At 48.6% G+C, this 24,493-nt stretch overlaps 2 protein-coding genes across 5 annotated transcripts in view; one reads left to right on the forward strand and one right to left on the reverse strand.

Annotated features, from left to right (window-relative positions):
* Window positions 1-5,142: 5,142 nt before the first annotated feature.
* On the reverse strand, window positions 5,143-23,986 carry PIGW (phosphatidylinositol glycan anchor biosynthesis class W). Of its 3 annotated transcripts, none has more exons than XM_038759335.1 (2): window positions 23,865-23,986; window positions 5,143-6,735 (listed from the first exon to the last, which is right to left on the reverse strand). In XM_038759335.1, exon 2 carries the CDS (start codon window positions 6,724-6,726, stop codon window positions 5,221-5,223), a length of 1,506 nt encoding a protein of 501 aa, XP_038615263.1. In that variant the 5' UTR covers window positions 6,727-6,735; window positions 23,865-23,986; the 3' UTR covers window positions 5,143-5,220. The 3 variants fall into 3 exon arrangements, with proteins under 3 accessions (XP_038615263.1, XP_038615264.1, XP_038615262.1); XM_038759336.1 differs by lacking the exon at window positions 23,865-23,986 and adding an exon at window positions 16,220-16,236; XM_038759334.1 differs by lacking the exon at window positions 23,865-23,986 and adding an exon at window positions 8,613-8,709.
* MYO19 (myosin XIX) overlaps window positions 14,376-24,493 on the forward strand; it is a 33,179-nt gene continuing 23,061 nt past the window's right edge. For both annotated transcript variants that reach the window (XM_038759338.1, XM_038759337.1), the window contains exons 1-4: window positions 14,376-14,481; window positions 19,240-19,390; window positions 22,921-23,069; window positions 23,906-24,019. In XM_038759338.1, the coding sequence (XP_038615266.1) occupies window positions 14,470-14,481; window positions 19,240-19,390; window positions 22,921-23,069; window positions 23,906-24,019 (426 nt within the window). In that variant the 5' untranslated portion in view covers window positions 14,376-14,469. The remainder of the gene's footprint in view (window positions 14,482-19,239; window positions 19,391-22,920; window positions 23,070-23,905; window positions 24,020-24,493) is intronic.

Raw genomic sequence — 24,493 nt, forward strand, 5'->3', positions numbered from 1 at the left:
AAGGAATAATTAATACTTTTATAGTGTCTTGAAATTCTTAGGGTGACAAACTTAAAGTGCCGGTAATTATTACACTACAACAAGTTGACTGCGTCACCTCTAGACTGTATGCTCCCTGTGGGCAAGGGGACGTTTCTACCAACTCTGTTCTAGTATACTCTCCCAAGTCCTTAGTACGGTGCTATGCACGCATAAATATGACGGACTGATCACGTTAAATTCCTCCGACTGCCTTTGAATTTTACCCTCCTAGTTAAGAGCTCGCTACCATTAATCCAGGGATGCAGATTAAGCGTTCTGATCTTCCTGGTGCCAGTCTTGAGACTGACAATAAAAGGACCCCTTCCTTCCTCTGGCTATCTGAAATGAACTGCATTATGCTCATATGCCGTTTCCTCTTTCTTGCCCTCTCCACTTCGCCTGTGGACTGACGGGGGTCTGTTTAAAAACTCTGCCAAAGGCTTTGAGCTCCTCAGATGTAAGTGCTACGGTATTTAAAAATAAGGCAACATGTTAGTATGTTTGGTTTTGTTCTCTGTCTCCCCCTTTCAGATTGTGAGCCCACTGTTGGGTAGGGACTGTCCCTAGATGTTGCCAATTTGTACTTCCCAAGCGCTTAGTACAGTGCTCTGCACATAGTAAGCGCTCAATAAATACGATTGATGATGATGATTACCTTTTTTCTTAGCAACTCAGGGCAAATACATTCACCATTGAGAGTAGGCTAGAACTGTTATACTGACCTTTAAGGATGACTTTATCTCAGGGAAGTCTTAATTGAAAAACAGCTTCTGGCATCCTCTTCCTCCCTTCCTTCTTCCCCTTCCTCCCCCCCTTCCCCTCCTTCCATCTCCCCTGCTCTACCCTTCGGGCGACTCCCACCCCCCATCACTTGCCCACAGTGGGCATTATCTGTCATGTAGACTTGCTATGACATTGTGTGGCCATTGTGGAGTAAGAGATACGGTGGAAGAAGCATTGTTGAACCACAGAGGTAAACTAAGTCAGTCATCTTTCCCCCTCCAACTATCCTTGCTCTTTTTCCTCTTCAACCCAGCCCGCACACTTCACTCCTCCAACACCAAACAACCTACTTGTACCTTGATATATCATATTATTATATTAAATGTCTCACATCTTCCTTCTGGCTGGCCCGGAATTCCCTCCCCCTTCATGCCCGACAGACCACCACTCTCCCAATCTTCGTGGCCTAGTGGATAGAGCACGGGCCTAGGAGTCGGAAGGACCTGGGTTCTGCTACTTGTCTGCTGTGTGACCTTGGGCAAGTTACTTAACTTCTCTGTGCCTCGGTTACCTCATCTGTAAAATGGGAATTAAGACCGTAAGCCCATGTGGGACATGGACTGTGTCCCAACCTGATTAGTTGGTATCTACCCCAGAGCATAGTACAGTGCTTGGCACATAGTAAGTGCTTAACAAATACAGTGCTCCGCACACAGTAAGCGCTTAATAAATATGATTGAATGGACAAATACCATTAAAAAAATACATATATATCCAGGAGGCCATCTCTGAATAAGCCCTTTACCCCCACCCTATTCGCCCTCCCCCATGAGTCACCTATGCAATTGGGTATGTATCCCTTAAGCAACTTTGCTTCTTACCCAAACCCCTTGGCACTTATGTCCATATATACTCTGCTTTTTCGGCTATCTGCAAGTTAGCACCGGTTTCCCCCACTAGATTGTAAACTCCTTGAGGGTAGGGATAGTGTCTACCAACTCTACTGTATCGTACCCTCCCAAGTGTTTAGTTCACTGCTCTGCACACCTAAGGGCTCAATAAATACCACTGTTTGGTAACGGACTGTGATTTTCAGTTGAATGTTTTGTGTGGGTAATAGGATTGGACTGCACAGTTTCCGGGAAAAATTCACCTTCAGCAAAAACTCTGGAAAACGTCTTTCAAAGCACCTCATGTTTTGTGAAATAATGAGTTTGAAGGACAATAATGCAAGTGATTTCTGAGGTTAGAGGAGCTCATATAAGAAAACCAATCTCATTGCCCTATTAAAACCAGTTAGGATCCATTGGTGTGCATTGGTCAATTCTACGAAAAAGGACAAGCTTTGTAAATAGTATTCCCTGCAAAGAACAGTTATTGCTCTAGGAATTCAAATTTAATTTTGGACGTGCAATTCAGATTCAAAACGTATCAAATATAAAGTCAGATAAATCCTATGTGAGACTACCTTCTTTTGGATTTGGGTTTTGGGTGGCTTTTTCAGTCTACTGAGTAGCAGTTTCTCATCTGTTCTTCCTCCTACTGAGTCTGTGAGCCCCATGTGGGACAGGGAGTGTGTCCAACCTGAAAAACTTAGGGCAGCACTTGGCACACAGTAAGAGCTTAACAAAGGCCATCGTTATTATTATTATTACCTAGTAGGTTGCGACTCCTAGAGCAGTCACCAGGATGACATGGAGTCTCTTAAATGAGATGAGAGTACCTGGGAGGGGAAGGGGAACTGTAAGCTCACTGTGGTCTGCTAATTGTTGTATTGGACTCTTTCAGCCACTTAGTAGAGTGCTTTGCACACAGTAACCGCTCAATAAATATCATTGATGATGCGGATGAATGAAAAACTGTCCACTCTGCAAGCATATTGAGAACTGGTGGTGGTGGTAATGTAAGAGGGTGAAAGCAGGGCTCCATGTCTCCACTGTCATCACCACAAGTTTACCCACTTGTCGTTTGGCTATTATCACTTTCAAGCCACTGGGCGGATGGGGGAAAAGAGACTTCATGTCCCCAGCGGGGTTTTAGGCAACTATGGTGTCACCTTTTTTGCAGAGGGGAAACTTCAGGGGCAGTGGGGTGTCCTGCATTGGCTGGGCCTAATTCAAATGCGTCGGCAGGGAAGGCTGTGGCTACACGTGGAATGAGAAAGCCCATCTTGTTATCCAGATTCCTAAGGAACAGGAGACTGTCATATTTATTTATGTCTATTAATGTCTGTCTCCCCCTCTAGACTGTGAGCTCGTTGTGGGCAGGGAATAGGTCTGTTGGTTGGTATATTGTCCTCTCCCAAGCACTTAGTACAGTGCTTTACTCACAGTAAGCATGTAATAAATACAGCTGAATGAATGATGAAAAAGAACAAATGTTTACGTTTGTTTTCATCATTGGATAACGTACTTTATACTAACTACCTTGTGAAAATGGGAGCCCAATCAGTTGGTGCCTCTTGCCCACTTCTGCTCGACTATGAACAAACTGTTGTGCAGCACTGGAACTGTGACTTTACCGGCCAGTGAACCGATCACCTTCCTTCCCCGAATTACATTTGCATGTTTGAATCGTACCGACTAAAATGCCTAACTTCTTATATTAATTTTAAAATTAAAATACAAACTAAACTTCTTTTCTTCTTCATTCATTCAATTGTATTCATTGAGTGCTGTGTGCAGAGCACTGTACTAAGTGCTTGTAAAGTACAATACAGCAGTAAAGAAAGACAATCCCAATGGGCTTACAGTCTAGAGGGGAAGCTCCTTCAGCATTAGGCAGAGCATCCTAAATCACCTGAAAATGGAAAAAAAAAATAAATATAGGTGAACAGCAGTTTGCTAATATAAATTTCATAAATTCTCAACTTCAGTAGAGGAAACAAAAAAATACACTAATCACTAAAACACTAATATACCATAGGTATATTTTAATGGCTTTTCAAATCTGGTAGTAGAGACCTGAAACCAAATACTACATCGAGATAACGTGTTAAAAATTAGCTGTCGTGTGACATCTGCCACGAACGTGATCATCAGAAAGGGTTTTAAAAGCATGTTGGCTTTTTCCTGTTCCAAGAGAACACCAATTTCCCATCTTCCCGAGGCTCTCCAGGGCCAGATGTAGACTGGGAACACTGTAGTTATCCTAGGATCCCAGAATCACAGCAAGGCCTATTTTACTGAGGGGGGATTCAAGCCCCCCAAGTGCCTTATGACCAGGAGGAAGGAGCTAGAGACTTCCAGTATGGGGCTTGTTCCATGTTGGAGAATGTTATTTTGGTGTACTGTACTCTCCCAAACAGTACAGTGCTCTACACATAGTAAGCGCTCAATAAATGCCATTGATTGATTGATTGTAGTTCCTAAATTGCCTGCTTTCAGAAGGAGTCTCCCTTCCCAAGTGAGCCCTCCTTCTCGCTCCCCCATTCCTACATTTTGGGGGGCCCCAACCTGAAAACGTAGCCCAGGACCCATGGCAAAGTTGTTCAGTTGATGGGTACATCTCTTCCAATGATCCAGATTTAGTGTGCCTATCCAAATGATTCTGGATCATCTAGAGTTCTGGGTATTTCTCAATTCTGGGCATTTCTCAAACATCTGCTTCCCCCCGCCCCGAAAATGGACACAAAAAAGCACTAGTAAAACCGTATATGGATTCACATCTGCTCTGAAGAACACAACCACCACCCATCAGGTAAGATTTGAAATGACCTAATAATGGAAGAAGGAAAATGAGTTTGGGGCCTCTGGCTAGGAAAGAGAACTCCACAGCACAGCATGGATGTATCTATGCTGCATGGTATTCTCCCAAGTGCTTAGTACAGGGCTCTGCGCACAGTAAGTGCTCAATAAATATGATCGAATGAATTAATCTCACCAAAGGATCCCAACTTTTGTTGGGTAATAACTTCCCAAAAAAGGATTACTAACCCTTAGTGCATTTTCTTAAATTTTATTCCAAATTCTACTTTATTTTTCTGAAGGCAATTATTTCTATAAAATCTGAAATCATATCTGTAATACCTCATAATGAGAGATAAAAGCTGGATCTCATTTAGGTCTATTTTTAGAGCCCTTTTTTCCCCCCATCTCGTGTTGTCTGATAGTCTACAATATTAGCATACGGCTTCCTTGCCATTCTTAGACGCTCAGGTTTACACTCAGTCTAAAATGGTTTCCTTAGCAATAAAGAATCAGTTAGTTTACCCTGCTGACATTTAACGGGGAGTGATCTTGGGGCTGTTTCTTCTCTGTCAGTTAAAGGCTTGAATAGCGTTAATGCTCATCAAATGAAATATCATCCACTCACGCTATGGTGTTTTAGGAAACAAAAATCTTACAGACAAGGATTTGAGACTGATTGTACTTTTAAAATAAAATTGAAGTCAAACCGTCTGTTATTAACAGTCGATATATTTTTCTCCCTTACGCTTTTTGAGGGTCACTAATTGAGAACACATCGTTTCACCGCTTACCACCATTTTACAGTCACACTTTGTATATGTAGCACATACATAATTAAACAGTTGCTGAACATATACAAATGAAGCAGAGATAGAGTCCATGAGGTGCTGCTGTTGAGAGTATCGACCATCATGTTTACCAGGCCTGTCATGACGTTTGCCAACAAAAAGAAAAGTAACTGGTTTCGGTTAATAGCGGCAATTAAACAAAGATTTAGAGGTTTTCTTTCCTTTTCTGGGGTTGGAGAGCCTGTTTCACGCTTCTTCACCGCACCGGAGGATTGGATAAGATTCCAAGAACAAGGCACGTCCACCCCTTTTATCAGAAACTTCGAGAGGACTAAAAGCACATCACCCAGTAATAAAAAACTGAGAAACGACAAGCACTGAGCAACTGTCCAGATGCCAAAAGCTAGATTGGCCATCCTGCGAGACACGGGGCCTATATAATCTTGTGTTACGTGAAGAAACGTGAAAAGGCCTGAAACTATTAGAAGCAGGCTACCTATGGCTCTAATCCAATCGCTAAGGAGAGTTCTTGTTTTCAGCATGAATAGGCCCGTTTGTACACCGGCCAGATAAATTGCCAGATATCCCCAGATGGAGAATATTCCCTCTCGGTTGGCGTTGAGCATACCAACCCTTGTGCCTTTGCCGTCACTGCCATGTAAAAGGAGCACCTTCAGCTGGGCAAGGTCAAGAGCTATCTGGTAAAACACAGCAAGACCCGTGGCGACGACCCAGGATTTATGCGGGGAAACTAGAACCAGGAGCAGTGAGGCTGCCACTTTCACGACTGCTAAGGTGAAGAAGAAGTTCCAGTGAACTCCATACTCGGACAAATGTTCGTGATACCCGACGGATTTTACGCTGATCAGTCGTCCCAACCCTAGGAAAACTAAGGGCCAAACGGAGAACAGTTGCCTTGCGAGGTAGTGGAACTTGGACCGCCCAGTTCCCGGGCCTCTCCTAACCTCCGGGCAAATGAGGGCATTCCCAAAAACGAAGGCTCCCACTCCTAAGTCCATCACTCCCGTTCCGTACACTTCCGTCTTGGCATACCTCCGGGGGTACAGTGGAAAATCTACCGCCAAGATGCTGATGGCGGTGAGCACGTTGATAAATACGCGGAAATGAGTGACGGCCGGGATCCGCTCGGGCTCTAGCCGCGTTTTCAGGAATTCCTGGATGATTTTCCGAGGGGGGGCCCTGAGGTGGCAGTTTCTCCTGTTGTAGATTTGGTAGAACATACCTGCACCTAAGGAGGTTAGGATAAGTGGCACAAGGGAGAGGACCGGAGACAGAACAGTACAGGAAGTCACGAGCGGAACTACTAGGATGGCAAAGTCCACGAGGAGATGTATGCCCCAGGTAGAGTGGAGCTGGGAGAGAATGAGTAGCAATCCCCTGCACACTGTACAGATGGGGGGCAAACTCAATCCCAGCGTAATTTCCAGTAGATTAGTTCCATTGAGGTTGCTGACAAAGGCTTCTTTCATCTGCCTTTGGGACATTTCTTCTTCCTGGGAGACAAAGGAGCAAAATAGTCGATGAAAGGGAAAAGCAGCATATCCCAGTGGATAGAGCATGGGGCTGGCAGTCAGAAGGACCTAATAATAATAATAATGGCATTTACTAAGCACTTGCTATGTGCAAAGCACTGTTCTAAGCGCTGGGGAGGTTACAAGGTGATCAGGTTGTCCCACGGGGGGCTCACAGTCTTAACCCCCGTTTTACAGATGAAGGAACTGAGGCACAGAGAAGTTAGGTGACTTGCCCAAGGCCACACAGCAGGCAATTGGCGGAGCCAGGATTTGAACCCGTGACCTCTGACTCCAAAGCCCGGGCTCTTTCCACTGAGCCACGCCCCAGCAGCACCACTTGTCCGCTGCGTGTGGCCTTGGGCAAGTCACACCACTTCTCTGGGCCCCAGTTTCCTCTTCTATAAAATGGGGATTAAGACTGTGAGCCCCATATGGGACAGGGACTGTCTAACCTCATTAGCTTGTAGTTACCCCCAGCGTTTAATACAGTGCCTGGCATATAGGAAGCGCTCAACAAATACCATTAAAACCCCCCACAAACAAACACTTTCTTGTGCTTTGGTTTTACCCCTAGGAAGAGTTTATGACTCTGCTCATTTTACAGATAAAGAAACAGGGAGTTTAAGTGTTTTGACCAAGGTCCCAGAGTGAACTGTGGCAGCACTCAGATGTTCTATTTTTTAAAAAAATAAATGGTATAATAATAATAATGTTGATGGCATTTATGCGCTTACTACATGCAAAGCACTGTTCTAAGCGCTGAGCACTGTTCTAAGTACCTGTTTGGACTTGCCCCCAAGTCCAGTGTTCTAGCCACTCACTCAATCATATTTATTGCACACTTACTGTGTGTAAAGCACTGTACTAAGCGCTTAATAGCCGCTCGACAGCTGGCTGCCCTTGTACTGGCTATTGAAAAGACTTGAAATATCATCTTAAAAATCTAGGCATCTAGAATACACCCTAGGTATAAAACTAATCATTATTATTTATTAATTATTATTAATATCAATAATAATAATAATCCTTTCGTGATCTGTTTAGGATGAAACAATGACAGATTTCCAATTCAAGTTCATAGCAATAATACAACTAATTGTGGTATTTGTTAAAATGTTTCTGTGTGCCAAGCGCTGGGGTCGATCCAAGCTATTCATGTTGGACACAGTCCCCGCCCAACACTTTTGCATGTGAAACTGCTAAGTTTCCATGCGATACCAAGGGTCTGTATTGCTTATGCTTTTTGACTTGCCCTATCAAGAATTTCAATTAAAAAGCTGCTGAACATTTAGGGGAGATCCAGTAAAGATTATGCGCTTCTAATTGGGAGCACCAAACAAATCATTTAAAAACAAATTCAATTACGTTTTTAAATCTATATACATACATATCTATATGCATATATATGTACATATATATATATATATATATATATATTTATATGCCAAGTGTAAGAAGGGAGAGGAAAGAAAACGAACACTGTTTTGTGGAACAAAAGTTCCCCAGCCTGAGACTACCGGGTGTGAGCCCGCTGTTGGGTAGGGACCGTCTCTATATGTTGCCAACTTGTACAGTGCTCTGCACACAGTAAGCGCTCAATAAATACGATTGAATGAATGACTATTACTGACGGAAAGCTTCCCTCGGTCGAAGAAGACACCAAATATCCCTCCAACAAAGGCACGTTTTCTGGCCTCTCCCCTAAACGCCACAGTCCGCTGCCTTCTCCCCAACCCGGCTGGTCGTCTCTCGGGACCCTCCGCGCGCTTACTACAGTGTTCTGCACGCGGTAAACGCCCAGTAAGTACCACCGAACGATGGATTGAACCGAGGGGCCTACCAGTCCCATCACCAACCTGTGGCTAAGAGCTGTAAAGCTCTTTTATCCAGGACTGGATAGAGGGAGAGTCCCAGGCCCTGGAGTGGTGGAAGCGCCTGGCCAAGCTAACCCAGGACTGGGGACTCCGACAGGGGACGGGGGGCCGCAAAGGAGACCCCAGCCCCTCCCACCCTCCCCATTCCTTCATCTTCTTCTTCTGGTTGCAGAACTGGTCCGGCTGCACAAGAGGTAAACGCATCCTTCCCTTCTGAAACACAGTTTCACAGCTGCCAAGGCGGCCCAGCCCGCCTTTCCCGTTGGCCGATTCCACACGCGCTGTCCCTGAGAGGGCTGTCACGTCCAAGCCAAGGCCAGCATCATCTCCCCATTTTAGGCCACGCCGGACGGAGATGCTGAGGCCCAGGGCTGGGAACCTCCCGCCCAAATCTCAGAATTGGGACACATGGAGGAGGGAGGGCCTAGTAGAGGCAGGCCACCCCTGTGTCCCTTCTCAGAAACCTTTGCTGTGGCCCTCCTCTCCTCCCTTCCTGCCATCTTTAACCCCTTACTCACCTTCTGCTTTTATTTAATGCCATTTGTTCAGTACTTTGCTCTTGCGCCAGTCACTGGACTAAGCTCCGGGGTAGATGCAGCGCTAACCGCTTAGTACGGTGCTTTGCACACGCTAAGCGCTCAATAAGCGCTCCCCCCCCCCCCTTTTAGACTGTGAGCCCACTGTTGGGTAGGGACCGTCTCTAGGTGTTGCCAATTTGTACTTCCCAAGCGCTTAGTACAGTGCTCTGCACATAGTAAGCGCTCAATAAATACGATTGATGATGATGATGATGATGATGATAAATATGAGAAGCAGCGTGGCTTAGTGGAAAGAGCCCGGGCGTGGGAGTCAGAGGTCGTGGGTTCTAATCCCCGCTCCGTCCCTTATCAGCTGTGTGACTCTGGGCAAGTCACGTTACTTCTCAGTTCCCTCATCTGTAAAATGGGGATTAAGACGGTGAGCCCCACGTGGGACAACCTGATTGCCTTGTATCTACCCCAGCGCTTGGATCAGTGCTTGGCACATAGTAAGCGCTTAATCAATCAATCAATCATATTTATTGAGCGCTTACTGTGTGCAGAGCACTGTACTAAGCGCTTGGGAAGTACAAGTTGGCAACATATAGAGACGGTCCCTACCCAACAGTGGGCTCACAGTCTAGAAGGGGGAGACAGAGAACAAAACAAAACATATTAACAAAATAAAATAAATAGAATAGATATGTACAAGTAAAATATATAGAGTAATAAATATGTACAAACATATATACAGGCTATACATAGATACAGGCTTAACAAATACCATCATTATTATTAATAACTAGGACTGACTGAATGAATACAAGACAGGATGGCCGCAGTCCAGGCCCCACGTGGGGCTCACAGTCTTTATCCCCATTTTACTGCTGAGGGAACTGAGGCTCAGAGAAGGGAAATGACTTGCCCAAGGTCACACAGCAGACAAGTGGTGGAGCCAGAATTAGAATCCAGGTCCTCTGACTCCCAGGCCTGTGCTCTTGCCACTGGGCCAAGCTGCTACTTCTAGTTCAATTTCCTCTGCTTCTAAACACACTTGAGTCTCCCATTCTAAAATAAACACGTAAATAAATTCTGGCTTCCAGCTGCACCTTCTAATTATTGCCCCATCCACTACTTGCTTCTCCAACTCTCTCCTTGGTCTTTTTTTTTTTATGGTGTTAAACTCTTACTATGTGCCAGGCACTGATTTAAGTGCTGGGGAAGTCACTCAAGTTCTCTGGGTCTCACCTCATCTGAAAAATGGGAATTACCACTGTGAACAAATTGAGAGGCCTGCATTTATCCCCCTGCAGCTCAGTTATGAGGCTTAGGTAGAGGGGTCACCGATGACCCTCCCAAGTCAAGGAAACCCTTGTGACATCACAAATACTGTGCTGGGCACTCAGTGTAATGTGACGACATCATAACTTCTATTTAATAATAATAATGGTCTTTAAGTACTTACTATGTGTCAGGCACCGTACTAAGTGCTGGGATGGATACAATCACCCTAGTCGGAGACAGACCGTGTCTGTTGTGAGGCTGACGGTCTCAATCCCCATTTTCCAGATGAGATCACTGAGGCCCAGAGGAGTGACTTGCCCAAGGTCACACAGCAGCTTGTGTGGAGGGAGGATGGAGGGAGAGCTAGAACCCATGATCTTCTGTGCTCTATCCATTAGGCCACGCCGCTTCTCTAATAACAACATTTATGGCATTTGTTAACTGCTTACTGTGTGTCCAACACTGCGCTGCTTCTCTAATAACGTTTATGGCATTTGTTAACTGCTTACTGTGTGTCCAACACTGCTCTAAACGCTGGGGTAGATAGATACAAGACAATCAGGTTGGACGCAGTCCATGTCCCACATGGGGCTCCCAGTCTTCATCCCCACTTTACAGATGAGAAGCAGCGTGGCTCTGTGGAAAAGAGCCCAGGCTTTGGAGCCAGAGGTCATGGATTCAAATCCCGACTCCGCCAATTGTCAGCTGGGTGACTTTGGGCAAGTCACTTCACTTCTCTGGGCCTCGGTTCCCTCATCTGTAAAATGGGGATGAGGACTGTGAGCCCTCCGTGGGACAACCTGATCACCTTGTAACCTCCCCAATCAATCAATCAATCAATCGTATTTATTGAGCGCTTACTATGTGCAGAGCACTGTACTAAGCGCTTGGGAAGTACAAATTGGCATCACATAGAGACAGTCCCTACCCAATAGTGGGCTCACAGTCTAAAAGGTCTCCCCAGCGCTTAGAACAGTCTCCCCAGCGCTTAGAACAGCGCTTTGTACATAGTAATCGCTTAATAAATGCCATTATTATTATTATTATGAAGGAACTGAGGCCCAGAGCGAGAATACTCATCATAATAACGGCGGTATTTGTTTCGTGCTGACTCTGGGCCAAGCACCGGGCTGAGCTTTGGGGTGCCTAAGAGCAGGTGGTATTATAGAACAGTCCTTTGCACATAGTAAGCGCTTAATAAATGCCATCATTATTATCATAGGGCAGAGCGGCCGTGGCGGTTGGGGCTGAGGGAGCCCCCCCCGCCCCCCCGTCTTTGGGCGGGGAGGGGGGGGGAGGGGGGGGAGGCGGGGGCCCCGCCCCTTCCCCCGGGGAGCTGGGCCCACGTGCGGCCTCCGGCCGGCCGGCCGGCTTGGGGCCGGCTTGGGGCCGGGCACAGCGCGGCGGAGCAGGACGAGCCGAGCCTGCCTCTGCCCCCGGCCCCGGCCGAGCCGGCCGACGGGACCTTCCCTCTCCTCTATCCTCCGCCAACTCCACTTTTCTCCTCCCTTTCCCTGTCGTCTTCTCTCTTCCTTCTCCTCCTCCTCTTCCCTCTCCACCCCCTTCCCCCTCCTCTTTTCTCCCTCTCCTTTCTCCTCCCCTTCCCTCTCCTTTCTTCTCCCTCTCCTCTTTTTTCTCCTCCCCTTCCCTCTCCTCCCTCCTCTCCTCTTTTCTCCTCCCTTTCCCTCTCCTTTCTTCTCCCTCTCCTCTTTTCTCTTCCCTTTCCCTCTCCACCTCTTCCTTCTCCTCTCTTCTCCCATTCCCTCTCCTCTTTTCTCCTACCCTTCCCCCCCCTTTTCCCCCTCCTCCCCCCTCCCCTTCTCTATCCTTCCCTCCTCTCCCCTTCCCCTCCTCTTTTCTTCCCCTTCCCCCTCCTCTTTTCCCCTCTCCTCCCCTCTCTTTTCTCCTCCCTCTCTTCTTTTCTCTTCCCTTTCCCTCTCCACCTCTTCCCTCTCCTCTTTTCTCCTACCCTTCTCCCTCCTCCCCCTTCCCCCCTCCCCTTCCCGCCTTCCCTCCCCTCTCCCTTTCCCTCTCCTCCTCCCCTTCCCTCTCCTCCTCCCCTCTCCCCCCTTTTCTCCTCCCCTTCCCCCTCCTCTCCCTTTCCTTCTGCCCCTCTTCCCCTCCCCTCTCTTCCCGCTCCCTCCCTTTCCGTGCCCTGCCCCGCGGTCCCCTTGCGGTTCCCCGCCCCTCCCCGCCCTCCTTCCCTCCCGTGTCCCTCCGGTCCCGTCCCGTGTCCTCTGTCCCGTGTCCCCCGTCCCCAGTCCCCTGTCCCTCCGCCCGCCCGTCCCCTGCTGTGCCGGTCGGTTCCCCCCGCTCCCCTCCGCCGCCGCCTCCGCCTCCGCCTCCGCCGGGCCCGGGGTCCCATGGGACCGGTAAGCGCCGCCCCCGTGTCCCCGGTGTCCCCGGTGTCCCCGTGCCCCCCCCGCCCGCCCGGGCCCGACCCCGACCCCCCCCTGCCCTCCGGCGGGCAGCGCCCCCAGGCCCTCTGTCCCCCGGGCCGCAGCCCCCCGGAGGCCGGCCTGGAGGCGGAGGTCGACCCCTGTTCCCGGCCCCCTCCTTCCCCACCCCGTCCCCCGGCCTTGCCGCACCCTTTCAGCCCCTTTCCCCGTTTTGCCCTTGAGTCGGCCTTTCCCTTTCCAGCAACGCCCGCCGGTTTGGCAGCCTCCCTGCCGGGGCAGAGCGGGAGGAGCCCGCCCCGACCCCATTTCCAGCCCGGGCTCGGGAGCCAGAGGTCAGGGGTTCGAATCCCGGCTCCGCCACTCCTCGGCCCTGTGACTCCGGGCAAGTCACTTCACTTCTCTGGGCCTCAGTTCCCTCATCTGGAAACTGGGGATCGAGTCTGTGAGCCCCACGTGGGACAACTTGATTATCTACCCCAGCGCTTAGAACAGTACTTTGCACGTAGTAAGTGCTTAATAAATACATTATTATTATCATTATCACCTCTTTCTGACATTTCTGGACTCACCTGGGATCCGAGTGAACCCAGATTCTCTATCACATAATAATAATAATAATAAATTATGGTATTTGTTAAGCGCTTACTATGTGCCAAGCACTGTTCCAAGCACCGGGATAGGTACAAGGTAATCAGGTTGGCCCAAATGGGGCTCACAGTCTTAATCCCCGTTTTACAGCTGAGGTAACTGAGGCACAGAGAAGTCAAATGGCTCGCCCAAGGTCACACAGCACAAAGCCAGAATTAGAACCCAGGACTTCTGCCTTCCCAAGCCCATGTTCTCTCCTCTATGACTTCAGGCTGTCTGTGCTCCCTCCCCCTTATTTACCATGCAGCCATTCAGTAGGCAAGGTGGCTAGGTGGATATAAAGGTGATTTTTTTTTTAAGGTATTTGGTAACTAGGTGCCAGGGACTGTATTAAGCACTGGGGTAGACATGAGCAAATCAGATTGGACACAATCCATGTCCCACTTGGGGCTCCGGCCTTGATCCCCATTTTACAGAGGAGGTAACTGAGCCCCAGGGAAGTTAAGTGACTTACCCAAGGTCACACAGCAGACAAGTGGCAGAGCCAGCGTTAGAGCCCAGGTTCTTCTGATTCCTAGGCCTGTGCTGTAACCATTAGGCCACACCGGCTACCCTTCCCTCTCCACCCCCACAATAGCACCCTGACTTTGAGGAGGAGCTCCCGTGGGAAGAGCGTGTAAAATTTCCCAAACTCGTGGGGTGCAGGGCAGATTTCTTCTTTGTGGGGGCAGGAAGGGGGGGGTCTCTCTCTCTTTCTCTGCCCTTCAGGGTGACCTTATTGTCAGCCTGGCAGGGCCCGGCTCTGCAGGAGGAGCGGTAAGCTGACTCAGAGCCACCCGGAACCTGCCCCAACTAGGGCCCGGCATTCCGGGATGTGTTTTTTCCCCTGCTTTCTTGGCTCTACCTATTCCTCCCCTCACTGGCTTCCCTTTCTCTATTACCGTGAACCAGCCTCGTCAAAGCCTTCCTGGACCAAAGCCTGTGTTCCGACCGACCGACACGTGGTGGTAGCGTCCCCCAGCCCTCTCAGAGTGCCGGACACCAGAAAATATGCTTAGAAAGGTAAATGTCCTGCCTCCAAACAGGGCGATTCTTAACCTAAGTTAATGGGGGTGGGTGACTGTTGTTGTCTTAAATAATAATAATAATAATAATAATAGCATTTATTAAGCGCTTACTATGTGCCAGGCACTGTTCTAAGCGCTGGGGAGGGTACAAGGTGATCAGGTTGTCCCACATGGGGCTCACAGTCTTAATCCCCATTTTACAGATGAGGGAACTGAGGCCCAGAGAAGTGACTTGCCCAAAGTCACACAGCTGGCAGTTGGCGGAGCTGGGATTTGAACCCATGACCTCTGACTCCAAAGCCCGTGCTCTTTCCACTGAGCCATGCTGCTTCTAAAGGTTTAAGGCCAGGGAAACCCCAAATTCAGTCATTCACTCCAGTGTCTTTTCAGCCCGTCCAGACCGTAAGCGCCTTGCGGGCGGGGAATGTGTCTACCGATTCCACTTTATTGTATTAATTCATTCATTCCCGGCTCCACCACTTATCTGCTGTGTGACCTTAGGCAAGTCACTTCTTTGTATGTCAGTTACCTCATCTGTAAAATGGGGATTGAGACAGAGTCCTTGGCACATAGTAAGCACTTAACAAATACCGCTATTATTATTATTCATTCATTCAATCTTATTTGAGCGCTTTCTGTGTGCCGAGCGCTGTACTAAGCGCTTGGGAGAGTACAACTGTTGTACTCAATTGTTCTAGTGTACTGTCCCAGGCGCTTAGCACAGTGCTCTGCACACAGTAAGTGCTCAAATACAATTGATTGATTTTTGACGGGGAGTTCAACCTGTGTTTAAAACCTCGGTCCTTTTTACTGTAGTCTTTTCTGCCTTCAGGAGAGTATAGGGAAGAAGGTGGTTTCTGTCGTGTGGGTAACAAACCAGAAGAGAATTAAGGGGAATGAGGGCGTCCCCCCTGACAACACACACGCTCCCCTTCCTATCCCATCGTTCCCTCATTTCCCCACAGGATTCGCCCTCCCTTCTGCATCCTCTCTGCACTTGGGTCGGTATCCCGTCACCCCCTGCCCCCAGCGCTTTTGTCTATATTGTTATACCCTTCCGTTTCTCCTCTCTCGTGTATTTTAATGCTCATCTCCTCCTGTAGACTGCAGATCGATTAATTGATAATGTCTACCAACTCTGTTGTAGCATACTCTCCCAAGCGCCTAGTACAGTGCTCTGCACACCTTGAGCACTCAAATACCACTGATTGATTGATTTTTCTATTTGGACTAACTTATTTAGTATTCAGCCAGTCGATCATATTGATTGAGTGCTTTCTGGGTCTGGAGCACTGTACTAAGCACTTGGGAGAGCACGATATAATGATAAACAGACACATTCCCTGCCCATCAGATAACTCGGGGAACGACCCTAGCTGGATTCCAGGGGGTGCGATTTCAGGATAGGTGTCTGCCCCCTCAACAGTGCTCTCATCATCAATCGTATTTATTGAGCGCTTACTGTGTGCAGAGCACCGTACTAAGCTCTCCTGAACAGAACATGTACCTTCCCGAAGAACTTGGAAACAGACCCTGAAGGCTCGCTCAAGTTCTTGCACGTCTCAACCCGGGGCTTACCTGTATCTGTTTGCCTTGGTGTTCAGTGGATTTCAGCTTGGTATTTATTTACAGTGGATCCTAAAGACGATAGCATGTGAAGCCACCCTAGGTTCATGCAGGGTCTAATCAAAATGCTTTATTCAATTCATTAATAATACTGGTTGGGCACTTACTGCGTGCAGGACGCCGTTCTAAGCTCTGGGGAGAGTACAATAAAGTCGTTAGACCCGATCCTGCTCTCAAGAAGCATTCATCTAGCAGGGGGAAACAGATATTAAAATAAGTTGTAGATAGAAAGTGCTTAGACATCAAGAGCATTTAGACATCAAGAGTATAAATAATAATAATAATAATGATGGCATTTATTAAGCGCTTACTGTGGGCAAAGCACTGTTCTAAGCGCTGGGGAGGTTACAAGGTGACCAGGTTGCCCCACGGAGGGCTCACGGTCAATCCCCATTTTACAGATGAGGTAGATGAGGCACAGAGAAGTTAGGTGACTTGCCCAAAGTCACACAGCTGGCAATTGGCGGAGCCGGGATTCAAACCCATGACCACTGACTCCAAAGCCCGGGCTCTTTCCACTGAGCTACGCTGCTTCTCAATCAGTTGTATTTATTGAGCACCTATCATCATCATCATCATCAATCGTATTTATTGAGCGCTTACTATGTGCAGAGCACTGTACTAAGCGCTTGGGAAGTACAAATTGGCAACATGTAGAGACAGTCCCTACCCAACAGTGGGAGCATTGTAATAATGGTAATTATTATGTGCAGAGCATTGTCTAAGGCTCTAGGAAGAGTGCAGTGTAACAGAGTTGGAAGACCCATTCCCTGCCCACAAGAAGTTTACAGTCTAGAAAGGAGAGATATAAATATAAATAAATTACGGATACGTGAATGCTGTGGGACCCCTAGCCCTCACAGCTTTCGAGAGAAAGGGTTTGGTTTGGCGGTGTGGCAGTAAGGCCTGATCTTGGGCACGGCCGCTTGTGTTTGGCGGGGAGAGATTTGTGTCCCTGCCACGTGAGCGAGGATGTGGTTGTGAACACTGTGGGCTGGGCACGAGTCCTAAACGGCCCCACCTTGTCGGCAACTGACTGAACTGAGGTGAGAGTAAATCCCTCGGAGCAGAGGGAGAAATTTACAAGCTTCTCACTGTGGTGTCCTGCTTTAACGTCTCTGTGCCTCAGTTACCTCACCTGTCAAATGGGGATTGAGACTGTGAGCCCCAAGTGGGACAACCCGATACGCTTCTTTTCCACCCCAGTGCTTAGTACAGTGCCTGGCACGTAGTAAGAGTGTAACAAATACCACAGTTATTATTATAAGTGCTGAAGGGTTTAGGGTGGAGTATCAGATTGTTTAATGTATATATGTTTGTACATATTTATTACTCTATTTTACTTGTACATATCTATTCTATTTATTTTATTTTGTTAGTATGTTTGGTTTTGTCGTCTGTCTCCCCCTTTTAGACTGTGAGCCCACTGTTGGGTAGGGACTGTCTCTCTATGTTGCCAACTTGTACTTCCCAAGCGCTTAGTACAGTGCTCTGCACACAGTAAGCGCTCAATAAATACGATTGATTTAAGGCGTTCAGATCCAGGTGCGTAGGAAAGGCAAAACGGAGGGGAAATGAAGGGTTATACAGGGAGATATGATTTCAGGGTAGGGCTTTGACTATGGGAAGAGTGAGGGTGTGTCAGTTATGAAGGGGGAGGCATTCCCACGCAGCGGAGAGGGGGTGGGAAAGGGGGTCCAGCAATCTGTTGTCTTCCTGTGAGACGGGGGGGGGGGGGGGTCCTGGCTTCTGGCCTTGATCGGGGTGACGTAAAATATAATCGGTTGATTGTTGGAGGGACCTTACTGTACCTAATAATATCATAACTGTGACATTTGTTTAAGCACTTACTATGTGAGGCAGCGTGGCTCAGTGGAAAGAGCCCAGCCTTTGGAGTCAGAGGTCATGGGTTCGAATCCCAGCTCCGCCAATTGTCAGCTGTGTGACTTTGGGCAAGTCTCTTAACTTCTCTGTGCCTCAGTTCCCTCATCTGCAAAATGGGGATTAAGACTGTGAGCCCCCTGTGGGACAACCTGATCACCTTGCAACCTCCCCAGCGCTTAGAACGGTGCTTTGCACATAGTAAGTGCTTAATAAATACCATCATTATTATTATTATTATTATGTGCCAGGCACTGTACTAAGCACTGGGCTAGAGACAAGATAATCTGGTTGGGCACAGTCCCTGTCCCACATGTATGAGCTCGGACCAGGGAGTTACAGGACCTGGGTTCTAATCCTGCCTCCCCCGCTTGTCAGCCGTGTGACCTTGGGCAAGTCACTTAACTTCTCTGGGCCTCGGTTTCCTCATCTGTAGAACAGGAATCCAATAATTACCTAGTCCACCTAGGCCAGCCCTCCGCTCCAGTTCCGTGGGCCACAGTCTATAGGTCATGGCTGGAGGAACCCCAGCAGAGAGAAGGAGTGTGGTCTAGTGGCTAGAGCCCGGGCCTGAGAGGCAGAGGACCTGTCTGCAGTGCGGCCTTGGGCAAGTCACTTCTCCAAGTGCCTCAGTTACCTCATCTACAAAACGGGGATGGAGACTGTGAACCCCACGTGGGACAGGGACTGTGACCAAACTGATTAGCTTGTATCCACCCCAGCGCTTAGGACAGTAGTGTCTGGCACATAGTAAGCGCTTAACAAGTACCACAGTTATTATTGTGACCCATAGGCCACTGCCCTGAGATGGGATCAGAGGGCAGTCCATGTTGGTGGATGGTCTGGGAAGGGCCAAAGCCGCACTTCTTCTCCCATGCCCCCTCTGCTGCCATTCCCAGAGTGTGGCTTACTAGAGAGGCCAACCAATCCCCAGCCAGAGAACTTGCCCATCATCATCATCATCAATCGTATTTATTGAGCGCTTACTATGTGCAGAGCACTGTACTAAGCGCTTGGGAAGTACATAATTGGCCCATTGAGGAGAAAACGGCCAGCCGATCTGGTTACCGGCCCCTCCCAGCTTCTAAATCAACTGCTTCTACTTGCCCGCGGCCATCCTCGTTGGTCCCCGTCCACCGTAGCCGACCGGGGAGGAGGTGGGTGGGAGGGGAGAGGGAGGGCCCACGGTGGGAGAGGAAGAGACCCATCCCTGCTCACCTGATCCCTCTCTTTTCCTTCCTCCCAGGTCGAAGATCGCCAGTCCAACTCTGCCACCAAAGAGGGGTCCATCCCCGGGACCCTTTCGGGTGACAACCTCCAGGCTTTTCTGAGTGACGAGGGGCAACTGCTCCGACTGGACGACCTCACAAAAGTGAACCCGGTCACCCCGGCGACAGGTACCGCAATCCCCCGGAGAGGGGACGGGGTGGGTAGCCAGCTCAGCTCCTCGCCCTCCGGGGTCCCCTCTGTGCCCAAGGGGCGTCTGCCCCATCCACTCCTTGTCTTCCCCAGCATCTCTTGGGAAGCGGGGGCCTGGCCTACTCCTCCCTGGGCTCCATCGTGGTCTGATGGACATTAGTTAGCTGGTCTCTTGTGAAAGTACCCTGAGCTAATAGTGGGTGGAGGGCAATTTAGATGCCCCTAGCAAAGGCCGTGGGCTGGTATATAGGGAGTTCTCCTCTAACTTGGGTCTACTCCTAGCTTCACCGCTTGTCTGCTGTGCGACCTTGGGCATATCACTTAACTTCTCTGAGTCTTAAGTTACCTCATCTGGAAAACGGGGATTACTACTTACTGTGAGCCCCTGGTGGGACGTGGGCTGTCCAATTCTGATCAGCTTGTGCCTATTCCAGTGCTTAGTAAGTGCCTGGCACATAGTAAGCACTTAATAAATACCCTAAATTTTTTTTTTTTTAAATGTCGGTGTTAGGTAAGAACTTCAGGCCTGGGGAAAATCACATTCTAGCTATGGCTGACTCCTTGGGAATTAATGGGTCAGTGGACAGGCTGTTTGAAATGCCACCGTGAACATTTTTCAGTACGAATTCCCAATTATAGTTGTGGTATAAATACCACAACTTGTGTATAAATACCACAAGTTGTGATATAAATATCGCAGTTTAGTTGTGTATAAATACCACAACTACAATTGGGAATTTGTATTGAAAAATGTGCCAATCACTGTGCTAAGCACTGGATAAATACAGTCAGGTCAGGGACAATCTCTGCTCTACATGGAGCTCGCGGTCTAAGCGGGAGGGATTAATCCTCATTTTACAAATGAAGAAAGTGAAGCACAGAGAAGTTAAGTGGCTTGCCCAAAGCCACATAGCAATCTTGGCCTTCAGAGTCCTAGACTCTTCCCACTTGGCAACTCTGTTTTCTCAATTCCTCTATACATTCCTATGCCATTATTACGTCCCTCGGTACTTGAGTGCAAGCAGCGTGGCTCAGTGGGAAGAGCACGGGCTTGGGAGTCAGAGGTCATGAGTTCAAATCCCGGCTCTGCCGCTTGTCAGCTGTGTGACTTTGGGCATGTCACTTAACTTCTCTGTGCCTCAATTACCTCATCTGTAAAAGGGGGGTTAAGATTGTGAGCCCCTCATGGGACAACTTTGTATCCTCCCCAGCGCTTAGAACAGTGCTTTGCACATAGTAAGGGCTTAACAAATACCAAAATTATTATTAATTATTATTACTCCCCTTTTTTAATCATATTTTGGTGCTTGCTTGCATAATGCTTGCTATATACCAAGCACTGTACTAAGCACTGGGGTTGATACAAGATAATCAAGTTGGATGCAGACCGTATCCCACACTGGGTTCACAGTCTTAATCCCCATTTTACAGATGAAGTAACTGAGGCCCCGAGAAGTGAGGTGACCTACCTAAGATCACACAGCAGATTGAGCGGAGCCCCATGCTCATCCGGGCAGGGCCCAGACCTCCGCCCGTGTACTTCCCAAGCGCTTAGTACAGTGCTTTGCACACAGTAAGCGCTCAATAAATGCGATTGAATGAATGAATTTAGCTTTAATTCTGTCTGTTCTGACAACTTGACACCCGTCCACGTGTTTTGTTGTCTCCCCCTTCTAGGCTGTGAGCCTGTTGTTGGGTAGGGACCGTCTTTACATGTTGCCAACCTGTACTTCCCAAGCGCTTAGTACAGTGCTTTGCACACAGTAAGCGCTCAACAAATATGAATGAATGAATGAATGGCAGAGCCAGACTTAGAACTCAGGTCCTTCTCCCAGGCCCGTGTTCATTCCATTAAGCCTTTCCATTGCTATTTTACTGTATTAAATACTGTTAAAGTGGCAAAAACATAAAGAAACATAAGGCACTGAACAATCCAGCAAGTCTGAGGCAGAGGCTGGGAAGGGAGGCAGCGTTCACACCTTAGCTAATACCTCGCTCATGCTTTCCGTCTTCCCCTGTTAAGGTGCCTGTGCCAACTTTGGATCACGTGGGAAGGACATTCTATAATTCTTACTGTGAAAGCACCGGTTATAGCCGACCTGAGTGTAGGAGAGAGACAAAGGTACAGAGGGATGCTCACACATACACAAACACGCACATACGTGGGCACTCACAGAGGAAGAAGGGCACACATGGCTGGAGGAGGGGAGTGGTTTGGGTGGAGGAAAAGGATGGGGGTTGTGGGTGGTACCAGAGCACTTGGGATGAGATGAAAGAGGCAGGTGGTTAGAGCCTGAGAAAGGATGGAAGGGACCGGGGCTACGGGAGTGACCTTGGGCAAGTCCTTTTTCTGTGCCTCAGTTCCCACATCTGTAAAAGGGGACTTTTACAGCCCTATTTGGGACAGGGACTATATCCAACCTGATTACTTTGTATCTACCCCAGCGCTTAGTACAGCGCCTAGTAAGAATTTAACAAATACCATTTAAAAAGAAGGGGAGGGGCATGCGAAGGGAGGGGGCATAGTGGAGGTCCTGGAGTCTGGAGGCCAACCTCCCTCTGCTTATCTCTCTGGGCTCTTAATAAAAATAGCTATTATGGTATTTAAGTGCTTACTGTGTATCAGGCACCGTACTAAGCGCCGGGGTGGATACAAGCAAATCAGGTTGGACACAGTCCCTATCCCACAGGGGGCTCACAGCCTCGATCCCCATTTTCCAGATGAGGTAACGGAGGCTTAGGGTGACTTGCCCAAGGTCACACAGCAGACAAGTGGCGGAACCGGGGTTGGAACCCATCGCCTTCTGATTCCGAGACCCGTGCTGTAGTCACTAAACGATGCTGCTTCCCTTCTGGGTTTCCTCGGTAGCCCCCAGGCCTGCTAAAAGCCCCCCTTTTAGACTGTGAGCCCACTGTTGGGTAGGGACTGTCTCTATATGTTGCCAATTTGTACTTCCCAAGTGCTTAGTACAGTGCTCTGCACATAGTAAGCGCTCAATAAATACGATTGATGATGATGATGATGATTCTAGCAGGAGCCCTGGGGGCCCAGTTGGCCCTGACCATAGCCACAATCCTCCTTCTGGTCAGCCGGTGATGGAGGGGTCATTGGGGAGGCGCTGTGGAAATAATAATAATGATGGCATTTATTAAGCGCTTACTACGTGCATTGCACTGTTCTAAGCGCTGGGGAGGTTACAAAGTGATCAGGTTGTCCCACGGGGGGCTCGCAGTCTTAATCCCCATTTTACAGATGAGGTAACTGAGGCACAGAGAAGTTAAGTGACCGGCCCAAAGTCACACAGCTGACAATTGGCAGAGCCGGGATTTGAACCCATGACCTGTGACTCCAAAGCCCGGGCTCTTTCCACTGAGCCACGCTGCTTCTCTAGCCATGCTGCTTCTCTAGTGCTTCTCACGCTAGAAAGGAGGAAATGACCTCCTTTCTAGCGTGAGGTTTGTGTGCCCGCAAGGAGCTACCTGACCATCCGCGGTGTGTCTGTTTCAGTCCTGAAATGCCTGCAAGTGAGATACGCGGCCAGTCTGTTCTACACCACTGCTGGCTGTACCCTAGTGGCCCTCAACCCGTTCCAGCACATCCCGCACCTCTACTCTACTACGCTGATGAGACTGTACCACTGCACCCCTCTGCCCCAGGTAAGACCCCCGCCCCCTCCTCTGCGGGGGCAGATTCGGGGGGTGCTCCGGGCTCCCCCCGCCCAGAGCCGTTCTGGGACTCGGGGACCGTTTCTCACCGTGCTCGCTGCCCGCCCTCTCCGGTACGGCTTAGCGGCTAGAGCCTGGGCGTCAGAAGGACCTCAGTCCTAATCCCGGCTCTGCCGCTTGTCGGCTGTGTGGCCTTGGATGAGTCACTTCACTGGGCGAGTCACTTCTCTGTGCCTCAGTTACCTCATCTGTAAATTGGGATTAAGACTGTGAGCCCCACGTGGGACAACCTCATCACCTTGTAACCTCCCCAGCGCTTAGAACAGTGCACATAGTAAGCGCTTAATAAATGCCGTTATTATTATTATTATTATTATTATTATTATTTTTATTCTCTGGGCCTCAGTTCCCTCGTCTGTGAAATGGGGATTTCAGACTGTGAGCCCCCTTTAGGCAGGGGACTGTGGCCTCATCACCTGCCTGCTGCGTGACCTTGGGCAAGTCACTTCACTTCTCTGGGCCTCAGTTCCCGCATCTGCAAAATGGGGATTTCAGACTGAGCCCCATGAGGGACGTGAACTATGTACCACCTCCTTAGCTTGTGTATACCCAGCACTTAGTACAGTGCCTGGCACATAGTAAGCGCTTAACAAATACCATAAAAAATTTTTTTTGAAAAGGGGAAGGGCTTCCACTCCTCAGTCCCACAGTGGCCCTACTCCAGGACACCCATGTTCTGAATCCCACCCTGCCCAGAGGCAGGCAGCCTCTCACCCCACACCCTACCTGCAGGTCCTGGGTGCGAACCTTTGTGTCTCCCCTTTCAGGAGCTTCCGCCTCACATCTTCACCGTGGCCGAGCAAACCTACAGGAACATCAAGAGTTTAAGCGAACCTGTCAACCAGTCCATCATCATCAGCGGGGAGAGTGGTGCTGGGAAGGTTTAGAAGCTGATTTTGACTTTGACTGCCCCTGCCGCTCCCACCCGCCTCTTAACAACCAGCTTGGCATCTGGGTTGTTGTTTGGCAGGGTTTGGGTAGATTTCAGTTGCTTTGGAAGCTTTACCAGTTCAGCACTGTATATAAGTGCTGCTTCTCAAACCCAGGCAGATATGGTCGTTCTCAACTGACTCACATAAGGGGGAAGGAGGATATATATCTATATCTCTAAATATCTATCTACATATAGATATATCTATAGATGCCTTGGTAGATAGATCTATAGATATCTTTCTACAGATATATAAGTGCTGCTTCTCATATGGTGATACTCAGCTGACTCATGGAAGGGAGAAGGAGGATATATAGGTGTATAGATACATCTTTATAGATGAATCTATTTATAGGTGTACCGATAGATATATAGATGTATCTATAGATAAATATCTAGATGTATCTATAGATACATATATAGA

The sequence above is a fragment of the Tachyglossus aculeatus genome, chromosome 17 (assembly GCF_015852505.1).
Source record: "Tachyglossus aculeatus isolate mTacAcu1 chromosome 17, mTacAcu1.pri, whole genome shotgun sequence".
Lineage (NCBI taxonomy): Eukaryota > Metazoa > Chordata > Mammalia > Monotremata > Tachyglossidae > Tachyglossus > Tachyglossus aculeatus.